Source organism: Abramis brama (genome assembly GCF_963993115.1).
Source record: "Abramis brama genome assembly, chromosome: 7".
Classification (NCBI taxonomy): domain Eukaryota; kingdom Metazoa; phylum Chordata; class Actinopteri; order Cypriniformes; family Leuciscidae; genus Abramis; species Abramis brama.
Window position 1 is genome coordinate 26614987 of NC_139969.1, and position 26745 is coordinate 26641731.

The 26745-nt window shown below is 37.1% G+C and overlaps 1 protein-coding gene across 9 annotated transcripts in view; it reads left to right on the plus strand.

Moving 5' to 3' along the window:
- ptprfb (protein tyrosine phosphatase receptor type Fb) overlaps positions 1 to 26745 on the plus strand; it is a 196713-nt gene that overhangs the window by 78524 nt on the left and 91444 nt on the right. For all 9 annotated transcript variants that reach the window (XM_084121072.1, XM_084121077.1, XM_084121073.1 and 6 more), the window contains exons 2-4: positions 1986 to 2155; positions 19158 to 19303; positions 21601 to 21742. In XM_084121072.1, the coding sequence (XP_083977198.1) occupies positions 2059 to 2155; positions 19158 to 19303; positions 21601 to 21742 (385 nt within the window). In that variant the 5' untranslated portion in view covers positions 1986 to 2058. The remainder of the gene's footprint in view (positions 1 to 1985; positions 2156 to 19157; positions 19304 to 21600; positions 21743 to 26745) is intronic.

The following is a 26745-nucleotide window of genomic DNA, read 5'->3' on the forward strand; positions in this document are numbered from 1 at the left end:
TTTTTGTCCTCTTGCCTTCAGCTGCCTGTATACTTCTGCCCAATACACGTTTTCGATAAAGCTACCTGAATGTTAAAGCATTGGAACATAAATGTCAGTTCTTATGTGATCTCACGTGATACAAGATGCACATGAGTAACTGCAAATGCAATTTGTTCAATGATGATCCTTATTCATATCATAATCCTCAATAATCCTCTGTATTCATGTTAAAAGCACAATACATTTGAGTAATGTACGCCTAGTAGCCTATTTTTCAAAAACGAAACCGTGACTTCTCAAAAGTTATGAGGTTGATGACTGTTTGATTTGAGTTTATTGCTCAATATCCCTGCTCCTTGGGTAAATCTCACCTGATGTGTACATTTTCTGTGCTATTGTGCTGTTATCGGTTTATTTAGCCATTCTCTTCGTAACCCCGGCCTGAACAAACAAGTCAGGCATGGTGCGGGAGCTTGGTGATTGGCAGGCAGGTTTTAAATGTTTGGTTTTTGACTAAGAGGTATGTATTAAAAAAATGGATCAGTTGGCTAATCCTTGCAGTGTTTTCAAAATGTAGGTCATGCTCGAAGCGTAATGCTTGCCTCATTTCCCCCTCTCTATTGGTGACCTAATCAACTTCTCTTATTTGATATGCCTCCAAAGGTAGTAAAGGCTTATTACGAGAATGATTGCCGCGGTACTAAAACCCCTTTAGGTGTTTTGGTATAACCGAGCTATGACTCAACATGCATGCCGTCTCTTGTTATTTTAGCACACAAAACCTCTTGTCAAGAAAGATTAACAAAAAGCCTTTTAGATAGGAAAAATAAACACACTTTTTAAACGCCTCCCTGTTAGGATCTGTTTGTTCATTGTTTCTTTTGGCACCATCTCACAAACACGGCAGCCAGGCGTATCTTCACGCATCTAACATGCATCTGAAATCAGCTTGTTGGTAATTGGCTAGTCAACACCTCCTCAGGTATATGGAGTATTTCTCACCTTGTGAGATATTGAAACCTTTGTTTGTGTCTCGTTCGCATTCTTGCTTATTAAAATCGCAGACCTCTCACACTGTGGAAAAAAATATTAAATGGACGAGATCAGACGAGTGAGGTCAGACGTAGGGTTTACGTTTAGTGTCCCTAATGAAAAAGTGTAATAAATCCAATTAGCTGAACTTTAGAGTGCTTTTTTGATCCACTTAAAGGGACAGTTCACCCCAAAATTAAAATTCTGTCATTATTTACTCACCCTCAAGTTGTTCCAAACCTGTATGAATTTCTTTCTTCTGCTGAACACAAAGGAAGATATTTTGAAGAATATGGGTAACCAAACAGTTGATGGACCCCACTGACTTCTATAGTATGAAAAATAAAATAATTTGGAAGTCGATGATGCCCATTAACTGTTTGGTTTCTGACGTTCTTCAAAATATCTTCTTTTGTGTTCATTAGGAGTAAGAGTTGGAGTTGCACTGGACTTGACAATAACATGTTGTCTGTCAATGTATTTAGCTACTTTTTGCCAGTATCTCCTAGTGTAGTTTATCAAAATGTTAGCTTGACAAGTTTAATTACTTGAAATGTGACAAACTGCAGTTTCAACACAACTTCCCCTATATTCTGACAGTTTCCTAGTCCTCTAATATTGTGAGCACTGATTTAAACCAGCATTCATCCTTAGGGAACTGTGTGTATGGCTATACAGTAATACCGCCACACTTCAGGAGATCCGGAGCCATCTGTGTAGAGCCACTTAATGGGCACCTTTAGTGGCGGCCGGTTATTGGGAATTCCCAATTCTCTTCCGTCCTTTTGATATTTAGCTAACCGGCAGCAGATTATGGGTTTTGTTTACTTTGATAAAAGAGCATTTGCTTTTCTCATTAACCCTGTTGCCCCTTGGCAGATCACTCAATTCATCATACCTGTACTGTCTAAATGCTTCGTTGTCCTACCTTGAATCGAATGCTAACGTGTGCTTGTCTCTGTGTTCCGCAGGTTTTAGTCTATGATTGCGTGAGAGCTGCGAGAGCAGAGCGGTGATCGAGGGGGAGCAGTGCCAACCTGGAACATGGTGCCTAATATTTGCATGTCCGTGCCCCTCCTGCCCGTTGGGCTTCCTCTACTGCTACTGCTGAGCTGCGTGCAATTCTCCTCTCAGGCGGACAGTAAGTACAACACTCCAGCTGACTAGTCTTTTTTTTTCCTGTACCTTGTGAAATTGGAAGTGCGTCGCATTGTGGAATTGTTTGCAAGCATGAGTGAACACACTAATACTTCACACGCTTGGCACGAAATGAACCCTAAATTCAAAGAAAACATTCGCCGCTACCCACTGGTCTGTTCACTTGAACTTTCCTTAGATACGCTTAGATGAGCGATGCATTTCTATGGAGCTGTGGATCAGAAGGCAGTTCTCATGAGCCACTCCGCTTCATTGTCCTTGTGAATGAGTGTGCGGATCACTGAGATGCACCGTGAGTGACATGGCAATGTTGCGGGTGCCACGGGTCGAGCTGAGGCCAAGGCTCAGTTCTGGCATGGGTCAGAGAGCCATTTAATTCACCATGTGACCCATCTGCACCGCTGTCACAAGGCTGCTGTAATTCCATTAGGCCTCTATCTCTCTCTCTCTCTCTCTCTCTCTCTCTCTCTCTCTCTCTCTCTCTCTCTCACACCGGCTCACTCGCTGTCTTTCTTTTTCACTTTTTGCTGCGTTTAACCTTTAAATCTTTCTGTTGTTCAGAGGCAGGGCTTGTATAAGAGTAACCTTGAAGCTTCTTCTCTTGACTCCTTTTGCCGCTCTCAAAGTCGCTAAGCCTTTGTGATTCAGAATCTTGCTTTTCATCTCTAATGTAAAGGAACTGTAACTATATTTCAAGAAATTTGAAGAATCCCTATTTCAAGTATTTAGAATCCAAAACATGCCATCAAATCAGTTTTTCTTTTCCAAATTTAAATTTAAACTCAACATGCAATAAAAATCGACTTTTTTGCATGTTTGCACTTTATGCCTAAGAAAAAAAAAGGTTGTGTCCATAATCATTCCTCAAAATATAATATAAATGTCAATGTAACTTCCCGATAGTTCAAAAATGAAAATTCTGTCATTAATTATTTGCCATTCACAGAACCAATGAGGTTTGTTCTTGCGCGTCACACAGGTACGGTTAAGCTTCTGTTTATGTTAGCTGATCAATGTTTATATGTGAATAAACGCCTAAATTCATCATCTGTTCATCATATAAGCTTAGCTGTCAATAGAGAGTACAGAACTGGCTCATGGGTGAACTAAGGTGCAGTAACATTTACTTTTTAACTGTGAAATTACGCAAGCAAAATGCAGTCATGTCAATAGGAATTGGAAAATTCGATTGAATTTTGTTGCATCTATCAATATAAAGCTGCTTGTTTTGGAAGAGTCCTCTGAGTAAGAGGTGCTTTGTGCTCCTATTGACAATGGACAATGAATCTACTTTGCCTGCGTAATTTTGCTGATGTATCACTAATATGACTGCGCCTTTATCCTCCTTTTTTCCCCCTCCTTGATTTTCCTGTTTTACACTGAAATACAGTGAACATTGGTCAATATTACTGTTTTTTAATTATAATTAAATTATCAGTATCGGTATCGGCAGATATTAGATATTTAATTGTTCATGCCCATTTGGCCTATTTTTACATTTAGATGACCTTTTCCGTCATCTAACGATCACTTAAAGTTAATCTTTAAGAACTGATAGTTTAATAAAACCATTAAATGTAATCTTTAGCCTCAAAATTAATTATACTGTACATCATAATGTTGTGATGCCTAAATTTACTGGTAGCATTTAACATTTTTTATTTTATAGTGTTTTATTTTTAATTTATTTTAATTACGACCATTTATCAGTTTTCGCCAATGACATGAACATAATTATTGGCTTAAATTTATTAAAAAAACAGCATCTCTGTGAAAGACATCACCTTACAGAATTAAAATAGGTTATGAATACTGTTTCATGTTGACTTCATGCCACCTGGATGAAGACCGTCGTCATGTTGTGAATAAACATTACAGCATTTTGCTCATTGCTGCCATGGGCTTCATGTCTTTCGTTCAGTTTTCTGCATGTTTGTGTCTAGCGCATTAACACAGCACCCTCATTAGTGTCATCACATGCGGCTGTAGGGGCTGTTGATGGTTTGAGAACAGGTCTCCAGGTTTCAGACACTAAAATCCTAGTGTGATACCGCTCTACGGTGACATTATTTTGGTATAAATACTTTTTGAAGATGGTTGAAACAAATAAAACTCTATAAATAGAGGTAAGGTTAAATATTGACTACCACAAATGGTCTTTTTTTGTGTTGTTGTCTGTAATCAGAGAGGGTTGAGTTACTAAACATGAAAGAACTGGTTTTGCAACGCTCTGAATTATAGGGCAGTGGAGCCAGAACTACAGGGTGGGGCGTCCTGAACGTTGATCACCATGGTAACAGATCCTACCTAAATCAGACGGATGAAAAATGAAGGCACTTTCTTATTCTGAGTGCTCAAAGAAGTCAAGATTACTCGGATTGCACAGTAGCTCCTGCGAGGAGACTGAGGGCTGTCCCTTGAGTCTTGTTTAGGTGTTTATGTCTCATTTGCGCGATTTTTAAAGCCACCCAAATTGCTTGATTGGTGTCTTCTTCATAAGTGCTTCCTCCTGACTAGTATCTAGGGTTTACATAACAGTCTTCTCAGTCATTTTGTCCTTTAAGAAGTGGTTTTTCCTCTCAGCTGAAAGAAGTAAACTAATTAGTGACTGTCCAAATGATAAATAGGATATCCTAAATTTAGTCAAAATATAAGAAATTTAAAGTGACATCCATTCATCCATCCCTCTATCTCTTTCTCTGTTTGCCTGTCCGTCCATCCGTCTGTCAGTTTTTTATTTCACGGTAACTATATATTTCACGATATAGTTATTTATATCTGTAGGCTAATTATTCTCGAAAAATCGACAAAAAGGGCTTTGTATAATAAATAAACCCAAATACTTTAGAAATGAAAAGTACTTCACTTTGTTTGAATTTTCTTTTCTTTTTTATTTGGTAAATTATTTCCTTGGTAAACTATTTTTAATAGCTAAATGTAGTAAACAAAACACTCTCATCAACTTTTAGATGAACTGCCCCCAACTGATTGATATTAAATACAACTCATAGGTGCAATTCAACTTTAAATAAAGTTTTGCTGAATAATTTTTCAATCTCATGTTATTGCTTTACTTCAACAATCAGTTTATAATATCTGAATATTTTATATTGAACTATTCTATTCATAATAAATGAGTTACTTCCTTTTAATTTGGTAGGATATAGATACTAGTTATGTTTAAATGTTTTCCCGGTACATTTGAGTGAATTACGCATTGTAATCAAAGCAAGATTTTATCAGCTGGTTCAGTGGCCAATTGTTTGGAGTTAGAAATATACAGTATATAACTCGCGCTGCATATTTAGTCATTTTGCCTCAGATACAGGATTAACATGTTATACATTCGCTGTAACAAGCAGGATGTTCATTACCACGGCAACGCTCGCGTGTCATACTGAATGCGAGTTTCGTGTTTAAAAAGTAACTATACATACAGTAAGAGACAGAAAGATGCAGATAACTATACATTATTTAAGTTTATTTCTATTCGTTACGATATTGATATATGAACTGTTGTTGTCAAGTAAGCTTCATGCTTTTGCGATCGTGCACTCCTCTAAACTGTAGCCTACGGGTGCCGCTCTGCTCTAGTTGACTGCTGCGCCTTTTCCCCCGGAAATATCACGTTAACAACAACCCTTTAGAAAACGTAATTCCTTTGTGGATCCTCTTGATCTGCTTTCTCCATGTTTCTTTGACAAACCTCAGTGTCTCAGTCTCTCGCACGCTGCATGTGAGTTAACCACGCCCACTTATTTACATGTTGCGGTATACACGGAATAAAAAAATCTGTTACGGTTGACATTTTCTACCGCTGTAACGATATATACCGTCATACCGCCCAGCCCTACCACTGCAAAAAAATGGCTATTTTTTGTGTTGTTGGAAAAATAGCTTTCAAACTTGTTGTTACTTGAAGAGCTACTCTGTTTTAAAATGTCAAACTACCTCCATGCTACTGAAAATTGAGTTCAGCTAGTAGCATCACTTCTGTTAACTAAAAAAAAAAAAAACGTTTAGTGTTGCGTAGCGTATTTCTAAATCTACAAGCCTTTATTAAGCATTTCTAAAGAACGCTGCTAAAAATGTCCCAGTATAAACCATAGTTTCTGCTGATTTAACTGTATTTCACAAACTGCTCTTTTTTCATTTTCCAGTTGCAGTGGATTTTTTCTGATGCTATTTGTCTCTATATGTTGCAGGAGGTGGTTTATATTGATCCTTTTTTTCTATCCCATCACTCCCAGCTCTCTAATGGCAAGAAGGTTTGAGACAATTTAAGGCTTTGAGCAATAAATGAAGGTGCCTTAAAAATGCCATCTGAAAGTTAAAGTGAAAGCTTTCATTTTTCTCCCACTTGAGCTAATTCTTCGGTACAAAATAAAATCCTGTTGGTGTTTAAATGACAACCCACACATATGGCCTATTGTTAGCGGAAAAACGCTTGCAAATGAGAACCCTTTACATTTTATCTTGAAGTGCTATGAAGAAAACCACCTCTATAAATCAATTAAGCAAGCTTTTGTTTTCCCGGCGGGCTAGGCAGGGCCGACTGGGTGGTCGGTGGCAAATTGGATTGTGTTTTCTAGTGTCCATATGGTCACTGAGTGAAATTGACAGGAATAGAAATTGATTCTTTTTAATTAAAAGTAACCGTATCCTCAGTCGAGTGGCACTTGCAAGGTAATTTTGTTAGTTCCCAGCTGTGGTCCTTCAATGACAGACACCAGAGAAGAGATGGCAAAATGGAGAGAGCAGAAGGTTTGCGTAAGGCAGAACGGCAATATCACAGCGATGAATTAAAGGACTGGTCAGCGGGGGTTAATGATGTGAGATTAATAGCTTAATTATAATGGTCGATCGCAGGGCCAGAGGCAGATCCCCAAACTCTCAGCTGTGGCCAGCGCTGTCATCTGATGACAAGATCATCCAGTGTCCTTGACTGAAGGATAGCCATAAAAGCTATTTGAACCATCATACGTATGAGTGTGTCATCTTCCCATGCCACTTACACCTTATAATATCGCTGCTGTGATCATCAAGACAAGATTAAAGCCGGCAGGACCAGCATGCATCACACGCATCACATGATCACAGATGTCATGTAGTGTGGTCCAAAAGGTTCCAAATCTAATTTAAACCTGGAAACAAGCAAATTTATGAATTGTATGTATGTATATATATATATATATATATATATATATATATATATATATATATATATATATATATATATATATATAATAACTAAATAACTATATATTATATAATAACTGTATAGTAGATGCTTTTTTTTCCAAACTTACAATAGAGGAACAAAAACAATTGGGTGATTTTTTTTTTTTTTTTTTTCAATCATCCAATGTTCCCTTAAAATTAATATTTAAAAATGTATTTAATAACACAGTTAAATGTTATCTTTAGTAGATCTCAAAATGAATATCCATTTTTCATACTGTAGTTTACAATGCCTATATTCCCTTTTCGTTTTTAATGTGTAATAATTATTTTACACAAATGGGTAGAGAAATGAATGTCTCTGTTGATTAGACTTAGAATATCAGTGTATTTTATTATGTTCACTAGTGGTTTCAGACTGTATGTCCTTCCAATTATAAAAATCATGATTTTTCATGTGGTCTTTAGGCTCAGTGTCATATCAAATCTATATTATGTGGTAAGAAAACATGCACAGTGAGTGCACTCTGCATTGTGAAGTTGCTGTATTGTCAAGAATCTTCTCCAAGAGCCTCTGTACAGCATCTGAGAAGGGTTGTGGGGGCATTTAGGCTTGTTAATATCCATAAAGCGTTTTTATGTAATAACAGACATGAGAAGCTAATCACATTAGTACAGACTTGCGTCTGAGAGCTTATGACATTTTTGTTGTGGGGAATTCACGTCCCCTGCTTCTCATCAGCATTAAAGCTGGCTTCTCCTCATCGTTCACTGACTCCCATCATAACCTTCTTCCCCTCCCCTTTGTGCTGACCCCATAATTGTCAATGACTAATGTTCTTTGTTCTTGTACAATGTGACCCACACACTTGGCTTGTTCAGGCCTCCAGGATTGGGCAGGCTGGCAGTATGAACCGCATTTTATGTGTTGATCTTCTTCTGCCTTTCGTGAGTTGCTCTTCTAAACAGCTCTCGAAAATTCTTGCAGAAATATGCACCACATGTTCAATTCATGGTGCCTGGAGTAGAATATTTCAAATCTCCCCTGAGAACCTTTTTTATTGTTGTAGAAGGCTATTTCACAAAACTTGAAGAGCATTTATATTAGATTACCTGTTTGGGAAACCTTGGCCAGACTGTTTCCAGGTTAGATGATGCTGTTACTGCCCGTATTTGGTATTGCCTACAAACTACAGGCTATATAAGATTTGAAAGGTTAAAGGGATAGTTTACCCAAATATAAAATTTCTGTCATTATGTATCCATCCTTAGTGTTGTCAAAAGTGTCGATATTTCTATACATATTGATATGGTCAAATACACGCTCTTGGTGAATGTAAATAGTTGAAAAAGAAAATGCTTGATATGTAACAGGATATTGGATCTGTGCATAAACTTTTAAAGTGACAGCAGCCTAATATTCCTGCTGGTGTCTGTCAGGTTAATCAAAGAACAAAAGACAGAGAATATCACTCTCTGTTCTTGACTGAATAACTTTTGTAACTTTAATTGTAAGCATTAATCTGTATTTAATTTATACGAAGACTATCCAGTGTTTATTTCTGTAGTATTTCTTAACTGAACTCTCTAATACTACATTTAGACCCACCTGAAAAACTCAAACCCTTGTTTTTTTCATTTGTTTTTTTTATTCTATTGTATTTATTTGTTCTATCGTTTGCAATTTGTTTATATGTTCTTATTTTATTACTGACTGTTTACTTTTTTTAAATTTAGTTCAAAGTATAAAGTAAAGCCTTCCTTTACTCAAGAATTCATATAAAATAAGGAACAACATAAGGGTGAGTAAATGATGACTAGCCTATTCCTTTTAATGAAACGAATCCTATATATTCGTAAGATATTTGTACAGTAGTTGAATGGTATACATTTATTATAGTAATATTAAGTAAAGGAAATGCTTTTGTTTCAAATTAGCATATCACACATATTTAGCCTCGTGTATTTACTGTAGCCTCGTGGAGTGTTTTGTAGTTGTGGATCTGCTTTGGTGAATTCATTTTAATGAACACCCCAGTCAAGTCCAGGTCCATTTGTGTTCAGATCCCAAAAGGACTGTAATTAAATTTTCTCTTGACACATGGTGTGAAAGTTTAAATACTCCAGACTTGCAGAAAAGGGCAAAGGTAATGATGTAAGAGCAGTGAATGGGGCCTTTATGTTGGGAAGCTGATTAGTTTGGTTATTTTGGGTGAGAGGGGCTTTGATTGTGATTGATGACGCAACCCATAACGGGTCCTCATTGATCCAGCATCTAAACACTGATCTCCTCTCCAATCCTACATCCCTGTCTCATGTCCATCCCCCAGGGGCACTTAAGCTTTTTCTGCTCACCCGACAGTCAATGGCACAGGTTGTGCCAGTGTGATGGCTGCCCTTTACCCAACAGCTTTAACAGCGCCCTGCCTCCCTCCTCTCAGCTGTCCCAGAGCTGTTTATGCATGAAGATGAAAAAGACTTATATGTACAGAAAAAAACTGTACATATGCACACTCATTTCATATAAAAGGATAGGACTGTGTCGGGTAGACATGTGGTACTTAAGTATGAAATATTCTTGGAATATTCAAAACTATGAATGCATGATATATTGGTTATTGGCCAGTATTAGTGGCATTTTATTTTAGCAGTATTTTTACTTTAACAGGATTTTTACATTTATATTACCCTTTTTAATCTAATGCTTAAAATTAATCATATTAAATATATATTATAATAAAAATAATTTATATATATATCAGTGGGTGTGTTCCATATAAGCTGTGAACGCTTTGCATACCCAAGCCATTTATGGACTCGCTGATTAGTATTAACACTAAATTACTATAAAGTCCTTTGTTTGAGGTGTACCATAAAGCTTACATGATAAAATGTTAGTAATACATATGTAACTCAGTCATTTATTTATTTGCCAAATGACGGTAATTTTCTTCAAATCTGCTACTCACTGATAGTTCTGGGTAAACTATCAGTGTGCTTCTGCTGCCAGATCTCGATCAACGAAAATTATATTGTGTTTGATGAAAGCCAGATGAAAATCTCAGATCTCAGCCAGATGAAAATGTGTGTATATATATATATATATATATATATATATATATATATATATATATATATATATATATATCAGCTGCTTTACTTTTTTTTTATTTTTATTAAAATTAATTTTAAAGCAGCCAGATTTATGGCCACTGTACTAAAACAAGTTGGGGACAAAAGTCATAAATTAAACTATTTTCTCCATTGGGACATTTATTTTTAACTAAAACCTAAGCAGACCTGTAACTATCCGAGGCTGTTAATCGTAGTCTATGCGTTTGTTAAATTAATAGAATTACAAAAATATGGCACATTTTGTGCGTGACTCAACTCTACAGTTTTTACGGGTGCTTGTGAATGCATCATCTACTTGAGAAGCTAACACTCTGTGTGTATATATGTTATGATTATAACACTTACTATAAAATGTAATATAATATATATAATTTAAGTATTCATTTAGCTTTTTTTGTACCTGTAGTAACCATGCCGGAACTTTTTGGAAAACAGTTGAAAAAGGCATGAGATTTAAAGCTTGTTTGAAAAATTTAAGTAAACCTTAGGCAGAATTCTCATTACTCGCTTCCACTGTAGCTGAGGTTAGAATATTTCTCCTGCAACTCACCATCCACCACATGAGTCCTCTGAGGAAAACGCTGGGTTAACGCAGATTACGTGCAGGTCATAGCAAATAAAGCAGCCAGATTTATGGCCATTTATGTTTGTGTCATAATTACACCCTCCGGTAACGGCGTACCTGCAGTGCGCAGACTCCTGAGGCTTTCTAGAATGGTCTCAGGCGATCACTTTGGGTTAACCTTTCAAAATATTTCCAATCTGGTGATATTTCATGGCTCCTTAATCTTTCATAGTGCCTGGCTGCCCTAAGCGTTCAGAGTCACCCAGAACTTCCTATACCTTCTGTCTTATGGAGTACTCAGTCTAGTGCTGCCTGCAAACCAGCCGTGATGCTCACTTATCTGTATTCCCATGCAAACATTCCTCTTGTCCCTCTGCCAAAAGCGAGGCCCGGATGGTACCTGCCTATTGTGCGAAAGCTTTCAGTGTGCTATGCTCATCATAACAATAGCCCTATGAGAAGCAAGCTGGAATGCACCAGCATCTAGCGCCGGTTTGTGTTTTAATATTGATGGCTCTTTCTAAACAGGAAGGTTTTCTCTGCGAGGAAGAATAACTCTATTGTTCTATCATGAGGGCCGAATAATGAGGTAGTAACGATATTTCCTCATGATTGCCCGTCTCGTCTTTGATCCAATATCATGTCGACAGTGGGAAAGAGAGATAATGAGTCACGGCTTTGAAGACTCCAGGATGGGCACCGGTTTAAAGGCTGAAGTAATGCTAAACCGCCTGGTCATATGATACAGCTTACCTCTATTAACAGGAAGCTCTTTTTTCATCAACTTGTCAAGATACATGAGGGAACATTGCGCTAATGCTTTTAGTAAATGATTTTTTCCCTCAGTGGCTACATGTGTACCCTCCACCCAACCTGTGTAAGAACATTACTTAATCTTCATTTCTGTCAGTTCTGACTTACTTTTTTCTGTGGAACACAAAGGAAGATATTATGAATTAAGTGCTGATCACTCTTGGCTGTGCAATTGTAATGAATTGAGCCATAAAAAAGACACAAGCATTATGAAAGTATCATAAAAGTAATCCATATGAGTCTTCTAAAGTCATTTGATAACTTGCGATGAAAAAACCTTAACAACCTAGACTCATTTTGGAAAAAAAACGTGCAACACTCCAAAAATGTACCCATACACTTCATTTTGCAGCTGAAATGAACACTAGTGGCGGTAAAACACCAACAACTTTGATTCCTTTATGCACAAGTTTTGAGTTCAGGGGAAGATTAGCGCACAATAATCCTTGCTCAATAATACGTTATGACCTCAAATCACTTTTACCATACTGCATGATTCATAAATGAATATATTTTGCTGTTTGCATCACATAATCAGCTCCATATGCATGGCTTTTATGATGTAGTAAACTTGCACTTGTGATTTGGAGTGATTGTGCATGAATCCGTGAGGAACGAGTTATGATAAAAGGGCTTGAAGTCTTGAACAAGCAAGCTAAAATGGCATGGTTGCTTCAGAAAACACATTATCTCACGTTTGCTTTTTTAGCTCTATAGTGTAGGTGGTACATTATTTTCAAAAACGATAGAGCCTTTAAAGCAACTCACCAAACATTTTATTTCTGAAACAGCTGCAATCCGTACAACAACCAACATAATGAAACTTTCCCATATTCACATTCATCTGCGATTTCAGCACGACTCACTGGATATTTCACTGTGAAAGTACAATAAACAATGTAATATAATATTGCAGAAATGTCACCACAAGCATGTTTTTTCAATCAGCCTGTGTTGAAAATGTAAGGTGTTATTCATTGAAATGCTTCGCCTCCAGTGAGTTGTTAAGTACTGTGAGCGGATCATTGACGCAGGATCAAGAATCATATCAGTCAGATTCATGAATGAATCCACAACTGGATCATTTTGATTCACTTAAAGATCCGATTCAAAAAGTATGATGTGTTCACATCATCACAACATTTGTTCATGAATTCTCAAGATTGTCTGTGAGTAACAGCTTAAATCTCTCGCACCAAACTATTGTATAACTTCAGAGGACTTGAGTTGTGTGGACTACTTTTAGTGTACTTTTGTAATGTTTTTTTAAAGCTTGACAGTCTCAGGCCTCATTTACTTTCATTATATTTTAAAGAGTGTCCTTCACCATTTCTTTTTCACTGAAAAAGGTTTGGAACGACACAAGGGTGAGTAAACGATGTGAGTAAACAGTTATTTGGCTGAACTGTCCCTTTAAGATAATTCTCCAGCAGTGTTTTAGGAGGAAATCCATTACTTGAATGCTCCTCACAGAGGGATATGCATAATTGTGCTCAGAATTTGTGTTCTGCACATTCTCCTAAATAATTTAATAACATTAGAAAGTGGAGCACTCAACAGCAGCCTAACACTGTATCACTTAGAGAAGGAATTCCCACTGGGAATTGTTCTTCCTTTAGTTTTTAGTGCCTTACTTATCCAATCGTTTGTTTGTCTCCATTCTTCGGCCCATTGAATTCTGCGTTTCTCTCAAGGCCTGGAAAAGCAGTGTTGATAAGTTGTCATTTCAAACAACTTTCACAGCCAATCGTCTCTTTTCCTACAAGCATACCCGTTTGCCGCAGATGCCACTGCATTGGATTTGGCGAGGGAATCGTGCATGTCAATAAAGGAAACTGAAGATATTAAACCGATAGAGCGAAATGACTGGCTTGATGTAGAGTTAATTGAAAGCAAAATTCTGTAAAAGGTCTAAAACCCAGTTAATGGAGAAGTTTCACTAAAACCACCGCAGCTGATAGCATCGGACACATTTCCGCTCAGAGCACGAGTGAAAATGATAACTTGCTAATCTATTATTAATGAGAACGAATGGTTGGCTCCCTGCTTTGTGTATTGATCCTTGTACTCAATCCGGATCGGGTGTTTCTGCGGAGCGGGAATGCTGCTAATTGCTGGTGTCCATTTGTCGTCTCCACTCTAAAGCCTTTTTTCTTAAAAGCTGTATAAATGCTTAAAACATTCCTACAAAATTCAGATGCATTTTGCAACACAAGTCTCCTCCAGGGAAAGCCTTAAATTACCCATCTTGAAAATTGACGTAACCTCAAGACGCAAGAAAAACGTGTTTGCAAGTAAAAGTAAAGTTCTTTCATCTTGATCAGGAATTTGCTGTCCTCGCCTTACACTGGCCACATGCTGCTGTCTAAAGCATGACTCTAGTCTGTAGGAAATAAATGTCAACAGGTGTCCAAGGCCACCTGTTCTGGCGCCTGTGGATTTATTGAGTTGGTTAATGCAAAAGGACTGGGACGACAGCAGAGCCACCTGGGAGGTCAGGGCCCGGTCCCTCTCATCTCCTCCTATGACCTGTGTTCTCAACAGTCTCTTTGAGCATCAAGTAACCCTGAGCCCTGAACCTCTCCTCTTGTCAATTCACAAACATGTTGAGGGCACAACTGCACTACGTCGATCTGTTAGCTTTGAGACTTTTGAGAGCTCTACAAATGTTTCAAGAGCACCTTAGATAATGTCACTGGCCACTGGAAAGGTCCTCTTGATTACCAAATCAATCAGAATGTAGCCTACCATAAACACCACAATAAATATTTACAATTTTGTTCACAATAAAAAAAAAAGAGACTGGACTAGGCTTTCTAGTCATAGGTTTTTCTTTCTCCCCAGGTCAGAAATAAATGTAGAAATGTGGTTGTGTACTGAGATTAATGCTCTGAGGTTGCTATTAAATTTTCAACATCACATAGTGATCTTATAATTATAAGTATTATATTATAGAAATATACAAATCATTTTTATGCATGTGTCTGATAACCAGTATGCAGAATCTAATTGAATTAGTTTTAGTTTCAGCTTTTTGACTTTGTGTAAATGTTAAATATTTATACAAACCAAATATCCAAAAGTTAGCGCTAAATATGTAGTTTAAGTGCTATTCTTAAAGATCAAAGTTGAAATTGTGAGAATATAAGAAAATGTATCTGTCTCTCTAGACCCTTATTATCTGCCTTTCCTGTGGACCTCTGTGGTTCATTCATGCATCTCATGTGCTTAAACCCTCAGCAGTTTATATGTACTTTAATTTGAAACATGTGCTCAGGTGGCCTAATGCCCACTGATCCTCGCTCGTAAACAAAGGGAACCCCCCACTTTCTATATAAAGCACTTTGAATTGCCATAGTGCATGAAATGTGCTATATAAATAAACTTGCCTTGCCTTGCCTTGAATGTCAAACTGACACTAATCTCATGCTTGAAATCACACGCAACCCCAAGTATCCATATTTTGGGAATTCCCAGCAAGTATACTGTAGAATCTTGTTGGGGTTTTACCCATTAAACTAGCAGTATCTAACCATGATGGCTGCAATGAGGAGGCCGTTAGCTCCCAAAACTTCCTTTCCACCCTCTTGTGTGGGTATAATGGAGATAAAAGTAGCCAGAAAGGCTTTTATAAGGGTATGCATTGCTCTGTGGTGCCAATCAAAACAGTCTCCAGAGGAACCGGCACGTAAATGTCATTTAAATGTCAGGCCAGCCAATACTCCTGTGGGTCATAGGGGTGCTGGTGTGGTACACATTGGCTTAGATTTTACAATGGATACACATACAGGTGCATACACACAAACAGCCTCACAGATGTGGGCTTCTCTTATATAGCTCCGGAGGGGGTTATGTCCTAGAGCAAGGGCAAACCAAGCCACCCCCGGCACAGTGTAGTGATGTCTGCTAGTCAGTACTTCACCACCCTACCCGTAGGTGCTATGTGATGTTAACTAGGTATTGATTTTGTTTTCTTCAGCACTCCCCTTCTGATCCCAAAGTATAAAGGAGGAAGGACACCATTGCGATGTCATCGTATTCCCCTGGCTTGTTCCCTCCAAGAAAATCATATGTACAACCGAATGTAGTCTCCACACCGCTGCAATTTATCTCTCCTTTGACTAAGAGAGGATTAGATTCCCACCGTGGACTGCCCGCTAGGACACCATGATCTATACCAACATGTCCCGTGGTTCACTGGAGATGTTTCACTGTGATAATGGATTTTGCGTCCTCCTCCTAAACGAGATTATCAGAAATCATGGGGTTGTAAGGTGGGTGCCAGTAAGTCTGGGCTACCCCTTGAGAAAACAAAAGGCTCTCCTGAGAATTAACATTTGACCTCTCTTGCATATGTAACATATATAACATATGTAGAAATGTGGTGTGCCCCTTAAAGGTGTGCCCTCCCCCAGATCCTCCATTCAAACTACCTCCTGTATGTAACTAAGTATTCTCTTCTACAGGTATCAAGAACCCATTAAATTACAAATTCTGATCCCACAGTTGTGAACCCCTCAATAGGGGACCAAAATCTAATTATAATGACAGACACAACCATTTGGTAAGCATATTGAATTATCTGGGTTTATAAGGAAAATTGGCAAAAGGATCGAGGCGTCTGTAGGTAGACTTCCCACACGATCGCTGTGTGTAGTTTTCGTTGCCAAGTAAATATTTCTACAATTCCTCGGATTTCTGAATTGTTGTTATTCTATGAATTGGATTTTGAATTATTGTTCTATTATCTGGTCATTAAATTGTAAACATTTGCTTTTATTCTGACTGATTCTGAAATTGTTTTCCCAAGTAGATTAAACAGATTCGTATGTTACCGCAAGTCTCTGTCAGATTAGTGACGACTAATATTTGGCACTGATTCAAGTGTACTTGGTTTGCAAAGACAAGAAGTGAATTTCTGTTTAGGGCAGCAAAAGTGCTGCTTGACCAACCTAAATCTGGGTGTGTCTTACCTCTGTTTTAATTTAATGTAACTTTAGATAAGTGTGTGTGGGAAACCACGGCATGGCCGATCCAAAGCTATTATAAGACAAGTAAAGTTGGTTGACTTATATCAGTAGTGGCCATACCTCTGCCTGAAGTAAACATTACCTTAAATTCAAGTGTATGCAATTCCATGGGGGCTTTACCAAAGTATCTTTGATTGTGTAAGCGTGAATGCGACCATCTCAGGTATATAGCATTTACCTCTGTTTGGTGACCAAAACTGATGAGCTTGTGAACGTGAGACCCGCGTTTAAACAGAAGGCGTGAGGACCTCTGAGCGACATGGTTTCCAAATCTGAACTGGTAAAATATACTTAAAGAGTTAAAAAGAATAATCAAACATTCGCTCACATTTAGTGATGCTCAGACATCATTAAAACCTTTTTCATTTATGGAGTCAGATGAAATAGTGAGGTAATACATATGAGAAAATGTATTTCATTTAATCTTGTTGTGTTGCGTAAAAGGAAAGACAGCGGGCTAAAGGTGGTTTTCAGGGTCTTGTTTGTGTATTTTATATTTAATGTAGGTGAAGTATTTACAGATGTGAATCCATGCTCTATTAGATTGAGTAAGGTTGGGTTTCTGATCTGAAGTCGTTAGTGAATGATGCTTAGGGAATTGAAAATGCAAGTGGCACGCCTAGTATAATATTTAATAATTCACCTTTCACCCGCATCACCCACTGTTTCTGCAGAATGTTGTTCAGTAGCTGTGATTCTGCCAAATGTCTTTAAAAACAAGCCATTACATGTGTTAAATGACTCAGGCGATATATGTGGGTTTTTATCTTCACTACCTGGCTTGAGCAGTGGTGGAACTTGTCCCATTGTTGTAAATGCATGACAACAACGCAGGGTGTGTGAGCTGTTCTCCCAGAAAGCCATGCGCTGCAACGTGCTCTGACTGGCCTCTTTAAAAAACTAAAAAAACAATGTTGTTTAGCTATTAGTTGCTGAAGCCATACCATTGTCGACATTTCTCTTTTTGAATACAGAATGAAATGTTTTCATTCTTTCTGTCAGTGTGGGATTGTTTCTTAATTCTTGAGGCTATTTTTGGCTGTTGAATCACACTGACTGTGTTTATTTTGTGTTTTCTAGGACTGCCAGGTTAATACTTTAATTTTGTGTGGTTCTAAAAAGTAGCAACACATTCTGTCAGTTTAACACTTACCTTGTTTTATGATTGTGTAAAAATGATTGACAGTTAAATGTATGCAATTAATGTATATTTAACAGGGCTGTCGGTGTTTAAACTTCAGTGTGATTTTAATTATAAAATAATAATAATAATATGACAAAATAGCCGCTTTTCCACTGTCGGGCCAGTGCGAGCCGGGGCTAACAACGTGCTGGGCGTCAATAATTCTTCATCAATAATTCTGAATCAAACTGGTATACTGTATCATGATCTCACATAAAAAGAGAGCACACATACTTATTCAGTCACGCATGCTTCCATTTATTTGTGATCACAGGATTGCACAGACCAACTCCATTATGGCTTTTATGACTTTTAGAAAAATATTGATAAAATATATGCTTAGGTCACATTTCTTTAGAAAGAATGAGCATTTTAAATGTCTTAAATGTTGAGATAACATGGGAAATGGTGTTGACCCTGCTCAGATAAACTCCGCCTTTGACCATAACAACTCCTCAAGCCCTCTTTGGTCCAAGGTATTCTTTGGGCCAAAAAACCCTGGCCATTGGCCCGAAGGAGGCCCGATCAAGCCCAGAAGTGACAGTGGAAACGTGACTGGCCCTGACACGCACTAGCATACTCGCTTTTGGCCCGGCAGTGGAAACATGGCTAATGCGAACAGTTAGTTAATCTTTTATCACGTTCTTGGTTTTATAATTAATCGTACAAAATGAATGGGCTAAATTTACATCTCAAGATCTAGACGGAGTGCATCGGAACATAGGGTTCTCGAGACGTTGAACCATTTTCGTCTGGACACAACGTCTTAACGCACTGCTTATGACTGCCTCATTGACTTTTAAAGGGTTTTTAGCGAATGTTCTGTGATTTTATTTTTTTTTTTAAATAAGTTTAAATAAGAATAAGTCAATAAGAAGCTGTCATACAGAGCGTGGGACATTCTGAGAAGTATTAGCCTAGGTGACTTGTGGGTGAAAGTCTCTCTCAGGCTCAGCTGCAGGTGTTAACGTAGTTCCAGTTTAAAGGATGCCCGTTCATAACTAGTTTAACAAAGATTTGTTCGACCACAGCCCAGGGACTAATTTTTTTTCTTCTCCTTTTCACCTCACTTTTCAAGGCTTGCCAAATTTCATCAAATCTCCAGAGGACCAGACAGGGATTTCAGGAGGAGTGGCGTCCTTTGTGTGCCAAGCAGCGGGTGAGCCCAAGCCTCGGATCACATGGATGAAGAAAGGAAAGAAAGTTAGCTCCCAGCGCTTTGAGGTGACTAACTGTCTTTCCCTGCCTCTCCTTAGCATGTCATTGTCTCTCCCATGCCACATCATCATGATGCCTTTCTTCTTTTCATCATCAGGAATTTGCACAACACTCTTGTTTTTCTTCTTGCGATCTTATGCTGATATATTCTTTTGTGTTGCCCTCAGCCACCTCACACCCGTCTGTGTTCTCCCTCTATTCCCTTCGCCCCATTTCCTGTTCTGTCTGTGTTAGGGTTTAAGCTGAGATCTGAATGTACCTCTTCATGGTTTGGGGTCAGTATGAAGGCCCAATATTTTAATATAAAAACAGGGCTGCTTAAAGAAAAATAGCTCAGCAAAAAATAAATAAACAAAAAAATAAAATAAAAAATAAACCCACTAACCTTTCACCTATTTCAGAGCAATGTTTGTTTGTTTATTTATTTAAAAAAAAAAAATAACAGTATTTGGACACTTTCAAAAAAATATTTGACAAATTTCAGGAAAAAAAATATTGTCAAATGTTATTTTTTTACCCATTTCAGCGAAAATAAATAAATAAATAGATAGATAGATAGATAGATAGATAGATAGATAGATAGATAGATAGATAGATAGATAGATAGATAGACAGATATAGATATATTATTTATTTATTTTTTAAATGAAATATTGTTGCACTTTATTTAATTTATTTATTTATTTTATTTAAAAATGTTTGTATTTATTTATTTTAGAAATAAAAACTGTGACCCCCCAAATACTTTAAATAAATAAATAAATAAATACGTAATTATAATTTAAACATAATGAATAAATTAAAAAGTCACACTTAAAAATGTCAAACCAAACCAACTTGTATCTAATAACAAACATTTATATATAAATGTTTTGTAAAATATCGTCAAAATAGTAGGGATGTCAACGTTAACGCGATAATGCAATTTTTTCAGTTTAACGCGTTAAAAATGTTTAACGCGTTAAAAATATTTAACGCAATTAACGCAGCATCTGTTTTTTCTGTCATCCTTTGGCTAGCATTACATTATATGATCACGCTCTAATTCATGCAAATGCTTTTGAACCATTCCAGCACGACAAGGCAAAAGAGAACGCGCTGGCTGTGTCCTGACACACACACAACACAGACTGCGCACCAGAATCGAGTTCTCTTTTGTGCTTGAATGAACAATAACACACACATTTATGCCAAAATGTCTGTTTTGTCGAGTATCCTCATAAGAGAAGTCTTAAATGAGTTAAATAAAGTCTTAAATGAATGTAAATATTTGTGAGAGAATGAGGCGCGTGTGAGATCCGTGTCTCTGTCAGCAGCTGCTGGTCTTAAAGTGACTAATTCTGTCTGTCAGTAAAGTTAATCAAAGAACAAAGGTAACAGAGAAAATTACTCACTGCTTTTGTAGCTTTAATAAGGATTAGTCTATATAATTAATTGATAATTTATGCAGTGCAGACTGTTTGATAAATTGATATTCAATTTCTGTATGTCCTACAGTACCTGTTAGACATGTAGGAAGGGCACAGGTAAATATGACATTTATTATGGATTTATGTGAGGATTATTTAAAGTTCACTTAAATTAAAAGTTGTTATATTTTTTGAAGCCTAATAAATGTTAAAAATTACACTGAAATGTTGAATGGCTATAATTAATGTTTGAAATTGGGGGGGAAATTTATTTTTATGAGACATCAGTAGCTGTATTGGCATCAGTGATACTGGCCTTCATTCATAAAAATATGCCAATAAACAAGTATTTAAAATATACTGTCTTTATGTTGTCTCAACATTAATTTGGAGATTAATTGTGAAATTATTACATTATAAATGTAAAAAAAAAAGTAAATGGTTTTAATTGTGATTAATCTAGTTAATTTTTTAATCAATTGACAGCACTACAACATATATTTAATCATGTATAATATATATAATTGTTTCTACCTTGTCACCTAGCCCTGCTCTTGATCTAAATGAGGCAATGCACACAGATCTGGGAGGAGAACACATTAGCCTAAATACACTAAATGTATCATCTCTTAAGTATTCTTTAAGTGTCCTAGGTATTCCAGCCCCATACACACCAGGCTGAATTCAGGTTTTCTGCACCAGGCTGTAACATATCATATGTAAAAGTTCTAGGAGAATAACTCCAGACAGTTGTTGGCTGGAAGTTCAGAGGGAGGTGATTAAAGACCCACCGCTTTTTGAAGATATACGATATGTCTGAGGGTTTGCCGTAAATTTAAGACGAGAAGAGAGAAAAACATTTAATGGTGTGTGTGTGTGTTCTTTCTTTCTCAGGTGATTGAATTTGATGACGGTTCGGGCTCAGTTCTCCGCATACAGCCGCTGCGCACTCACAGGGACGAGGCCATCTATGAGTGCACAGCCACCAACAGCATGGGAGAAATCAACACCAGCGCCAAACTCACTGTGCTGGAAGGTGAGACGTCCCACTGGGCATTTGATGGCCCTGCATGAGCTTTTGCCTTCAACTGGACAAATAGTGGAGAAGTGACAGCAGAAGATGGGGTGGGATTGTGAAATGAGCCTAGGTAGATTTGAACATTACCCACCAGGCCAGGCTTAATCCACTAGCCACAACAAGTGATGGAAGTATTAATTTTATAAAAAAAGTTATCTATTCAAATTAAATATATAGTTCCCATTAGTTAACGTTAGTTGATGTTTAACTAACATTAACTAACAACTGAGCAATGTATTTTTTACAGTATGTATTAATCTTTGTTAATGTTAGTAAATAAAAACGCAACTGATCTTTGTCAACCCAGGTCCTTTAAATAATATTAACAAATACAACGTTTGATTTTAATAATGTATTAGTAAATGTTAAAATTAACATTTAACTAAGATTTTTAAATGCTTTAGAAGTATTTTTCATGTTAACTAATGTATTTAAATAATGTTAACGAATGGAACCTTATTGTGAAGTTTCACCAAGATGGTTTATAAAGATGGGTGATTGACGAATAAGGTTTTTAAAAGTGTAAAAATATATATATATATATATATATATATATATATATAAGAACTAAGTAAGAAACTAGACTAATTATAAATTTCAAACATTATTAAAGACAAGTAAACAATATAGTACAAATAAATACAACTGAACAAATTTCAGAAATTGAAATCAAATGTAAGATAACTGCATAGTTTTCTTTCTTAGTTTAAATATAGATGAATTCTTATTAAAGTTACAAAAGTTATTCAGTCGAGATCATTGAGTGATTTTCTTTTTCTATTATTCTTTGATTAACAGTAATGTTATGATGAATGCACAGATGGCAGCAGGTTTATTAGGCTGCTGTCACTTTAAGACCTAATGCTCAGATCCAATATACTGTTACACATGCGTTTTTATTCTCGACTGTTTATGTTCACTTCAGACAATACCAACTGTGTTTACGATGATATTTTCACATCATCAAATTGTTTGCCACTACAGTGTTCAGGCGCAAAAAGACGCAAAAGAGAACTCAATTTTGTATTCGTGCACTATGAGAGTCGGCTTTTTGTGCACACACTCTGGATGTGACCAGCACTGAAAACAACGCATGTGTGCCAAATTGAGTTCTCTTTTTCGTCGTCTTGCGCTTGAATGGTTTAAAACCACATTAAAATGCGCACACAGGAATCGATTCCTGGCCTTTAATGTAAGTGATTTTCGATTCCCAACCCGATTCACCAGCAAATTTTGGACATAGGTGTTTTGTCTGTCATTAGAATGGCTGCATCTGAGGCAGTAAGTGTATCTCATTATGTTTTCATCAACTTACAGGTTATAAAGTTTACTGTAGCTATGTGGCGCTCAGTTTTTCTGTCATTTTGGCTAAAAATCTCATGGTATTGAAGATGATGTGCTTCGCACAGACTATTTAAGACAGTATTGGCTATGACTCAACGGCAAATGCTAGACTAAGACACTCTTCTCAGCTGCTCAAATACATGAAATATTAGCCTTATATATAGTGTTTCTTGAGTAAAGAAAACGCTGTACTTATTAAAAGAACCAGTTCTTTTTTTACACCTGCATTGCAAACAAGCAGAGATGAGGTTTTACTTACAGGTCTAATGGAGTTACGAGGTTTAGACATAAGCTATTTTTAATACTTTTCATTGGTTAGATATTTGCAAAACCCACAGACCGAGTAATGGTTTATGAAAAAAGATATAAAATTGACGAAATGTGGAGATACTGTTTCTGCCCGACAGCGTCAATATAGTGTCTTGCGTCATTAGTAGTGTCTAAGTATAAGGTTGTTAACTCCCTTGACCCATTTCTCTATGCAAACCATTGGATCTTGCCCCATGTTTAGCAATACTTTAATGTGCTGAGACATAAGAGTGAAGCGTACGATTCGGAATATGAGAGCATGATGAAATGTCAACAATTCAAATACTGTTAAAATGAATATCTTAAAATATCCCTCAGAATTCCTCGTAGTAACGGCTGACCCACCCCTGCACCATGTGTTTGGTATTACACACGTGCCCCCAGTGTAATCCCTTTTAATCTTATTTTTTTCCGTGTATGAGCAGACAAAGGCCATTTAGTTGAAATTAGAAGCCTCGAATGAAGAAAACATCTGATGAATGTTAGAGTCCTGTGGCCCTGGTCAGAGAGGAAGAGTAAGAAAGAGGTTCCATATTGAAGGCAGGCCGTTTTGCTCTTTTAGCTGCTTTCCACAGTGAAGTGGATAAGTTGAACGCCCACAGGATCCTGCAGGACAGAATGAACTCTATTTATAGCTCATTGTTCATAGCGAGCAATGCATCATTTGTGTCCTACAGCAATGCTGAAAGACCAGCACAAAGGAGAAGTTGAATGATAATGATGTTCTCTAATGACTTACTAAAGGATGTCCTCTGCGTACATTTGGAGGGTCTTGGGAATCTCTGCCAGAAATGCAGTCGCCTCATCTTAAGCTCATAGAAATTATATTAGGCTGAAATATAACACATTCATTTTTATCACTGTTTAACCAGGGCAGCACTGTGGTGCTTGTACTGCTTTAAATACAAAAAGTAAAGTGTTTCTTTTTTAGGCAAAAGTACCATTCTAATTTTCTTGGAAATGTCCCATGTAAATAGCATGGTATATGAATATGATAATAAGTCAGAACCATAATCTATTTTACATGCGGTCAGCCAGTCATTATCACAAAATAAACACTGGCGGGATTATCAGGACTCCCGATTTAAAGGGGTTTTGTTTTATGCATCTAAATATAATAAAATTGAGAGAAAATAAGTGAGCACATCTATGTAGGAAAGCAGTTGTTGTGGAGTTCAACAGTTCCACAAATCGCATGATTGACCAACTAGTATGGTATTTCAGAGTGCCATGTAAAAAGCAGTTAAACATAAAGCAACCTTAAAGCAATAGAGTGTTTTGTTTTGTGCGTTGCTTCGCTTTGTGTTATTTTGTGTTTTGCTTTGCTTTATTTTTTGTGTGGTTTGTTTTGTGGTTTGGCTTTGGTTTGGCTTTGGTTTGGTTTGATTTGTTTGGTCTGGTTTGGTTGAACGTTGCAGGGTGGCAGAAAAATAACTTTTTGCTCAATGCTCAAACAACCAGCAATAATGTGCTTAATAGAGTTAAACTTCTTGAGGTTGAGTGACCTATTTTACAGACTTTTGTTAATGTGCTAGAACTTGTTTAAGCTACATGAATCACTCCCACCTGAGTTCAGATGGTCAAACACAGCTTAGGAATATGTATCACTGCGTCTACCTGTCTAATTATCCACTTGAATCATATTGCTAAATAATTATTGTGAACTCAACATAATTGATCCCAATTTAAACAGATGGCATTTACAAGAGGATTTCTTCTGTGATTATGATTTGTTTGTTTGCTCTAGAAGCGTGAACGTTCTTTTCCTCTGAGGGCCACTGATGCATCCTAACATGCCTTCAGGGCTCGCTCGTCGCCGTAGAATACACGGCGAATCTGTGGAATACCAGCAGGTTTCATTTCAGCTTCCAGGCTGCACTACCACCAAGGTTGTGGGCGTTATTTGCTCACAGCTGTTGTCTGTTGAATAAAAATTTGCCATGCCTCTCTTGTAATCACATTGTGCGGATGCCAACATGGGCCTCTGTGTGAATTCATAATGACTTAGTCTAGCTGCACCCCATTTGTGCTCCTCATTTCTCTATAGCAGAGACATTTGACATTACTGACACTCATGGACTGCAGTGAAGACTGAATGCAGAGCAGTTCGTTACATGTGCCTTTTGCGTTGTTCGGTTTAATGATTTTCATTCCAAGCATCCGCTAAATCGCAATCAGAAGGTGTAATTCTGGGTGAATATGCCTAAGATCTTTTTCCTACCATCCCTCCGAATGGTAAAAAGAGTTCCTCTCTCATTTTTGGCTTATTAATTTCATGCTCTGTTCTTGTGCCAGACTGACGTGATGACATGCATGCTTTCATGTATCACATAGTGAGGAATTGGAAAGACTCCCATCGTCCTCTGAACCCACAAGAATTCTTTTAAATGATGGATCAGTGGAATATTTCTGTACATTGAAGATGCGGTTTCCTCATTAGATATCCTTTTCAAGAGCTCTACTGGTACTCACTCCTGGAGTTCTTGTCTTTCTCATATTTAACAGTGTAATTAGTAAACATTACTCGTACTGCCAGCGAATTAATATTGAATTAGCAATTTGGAGAAAACTTCTCCCAAACATGTTTGGGAATCGTAATGATTCTAGTGCTGATTCAGATTCCATTAACAATTCTTTTTGTAATTTCAAGGAAGATCGAATGAACAATTATTGGAAAACAATTCAAATTGCATTCACTACCCTCAGCTACCTGTTTGCTCTTAGATTTCAGACTACAGAACTGTTTAGTTCTTATCAAATCAGATTATATTACACGATTCTTTGGAAAAAAAACAAAAAAAAACAGGTTATTACTTGTTCACATGTATTGCATCCAACAGCTTTGCTGTCTTTATCTCTCCTAAATCTTTATACATTTAGCAGTTCACTGTTTGTGAAACATGTCATGTGTTGTGCATATGTGGGAGGGGTATAAAAGAGTTTTTCCACTGCAAAATATTCATGAGAAACAATGAATCACACTCTTGAAAGTTGATTCACTGCAGAGAGAAAATAAAATACATGCTGATTGGTTTAGGAGGCTCTGGTTTTATTCCAATTTTTGCAAATTCTAGAATTTTTAAAAGAACCAAATGTCATGACAATCACTTGTTTCTGGTATTTATTTATTTGTATTTTTAAGAAGCCTGCTCTGGTGAAGATTGGTCTTGATCCATTGCTTCACAATACTAGATATAAAAAATAAAAAATCCAGTTAGTCAAGTACAGGCAAAGACCACTTTGGATCAGAACCGTCCTGATTTACTGACACCATTTGACATTGACTGCCCCACATCACAGTGTGTTTG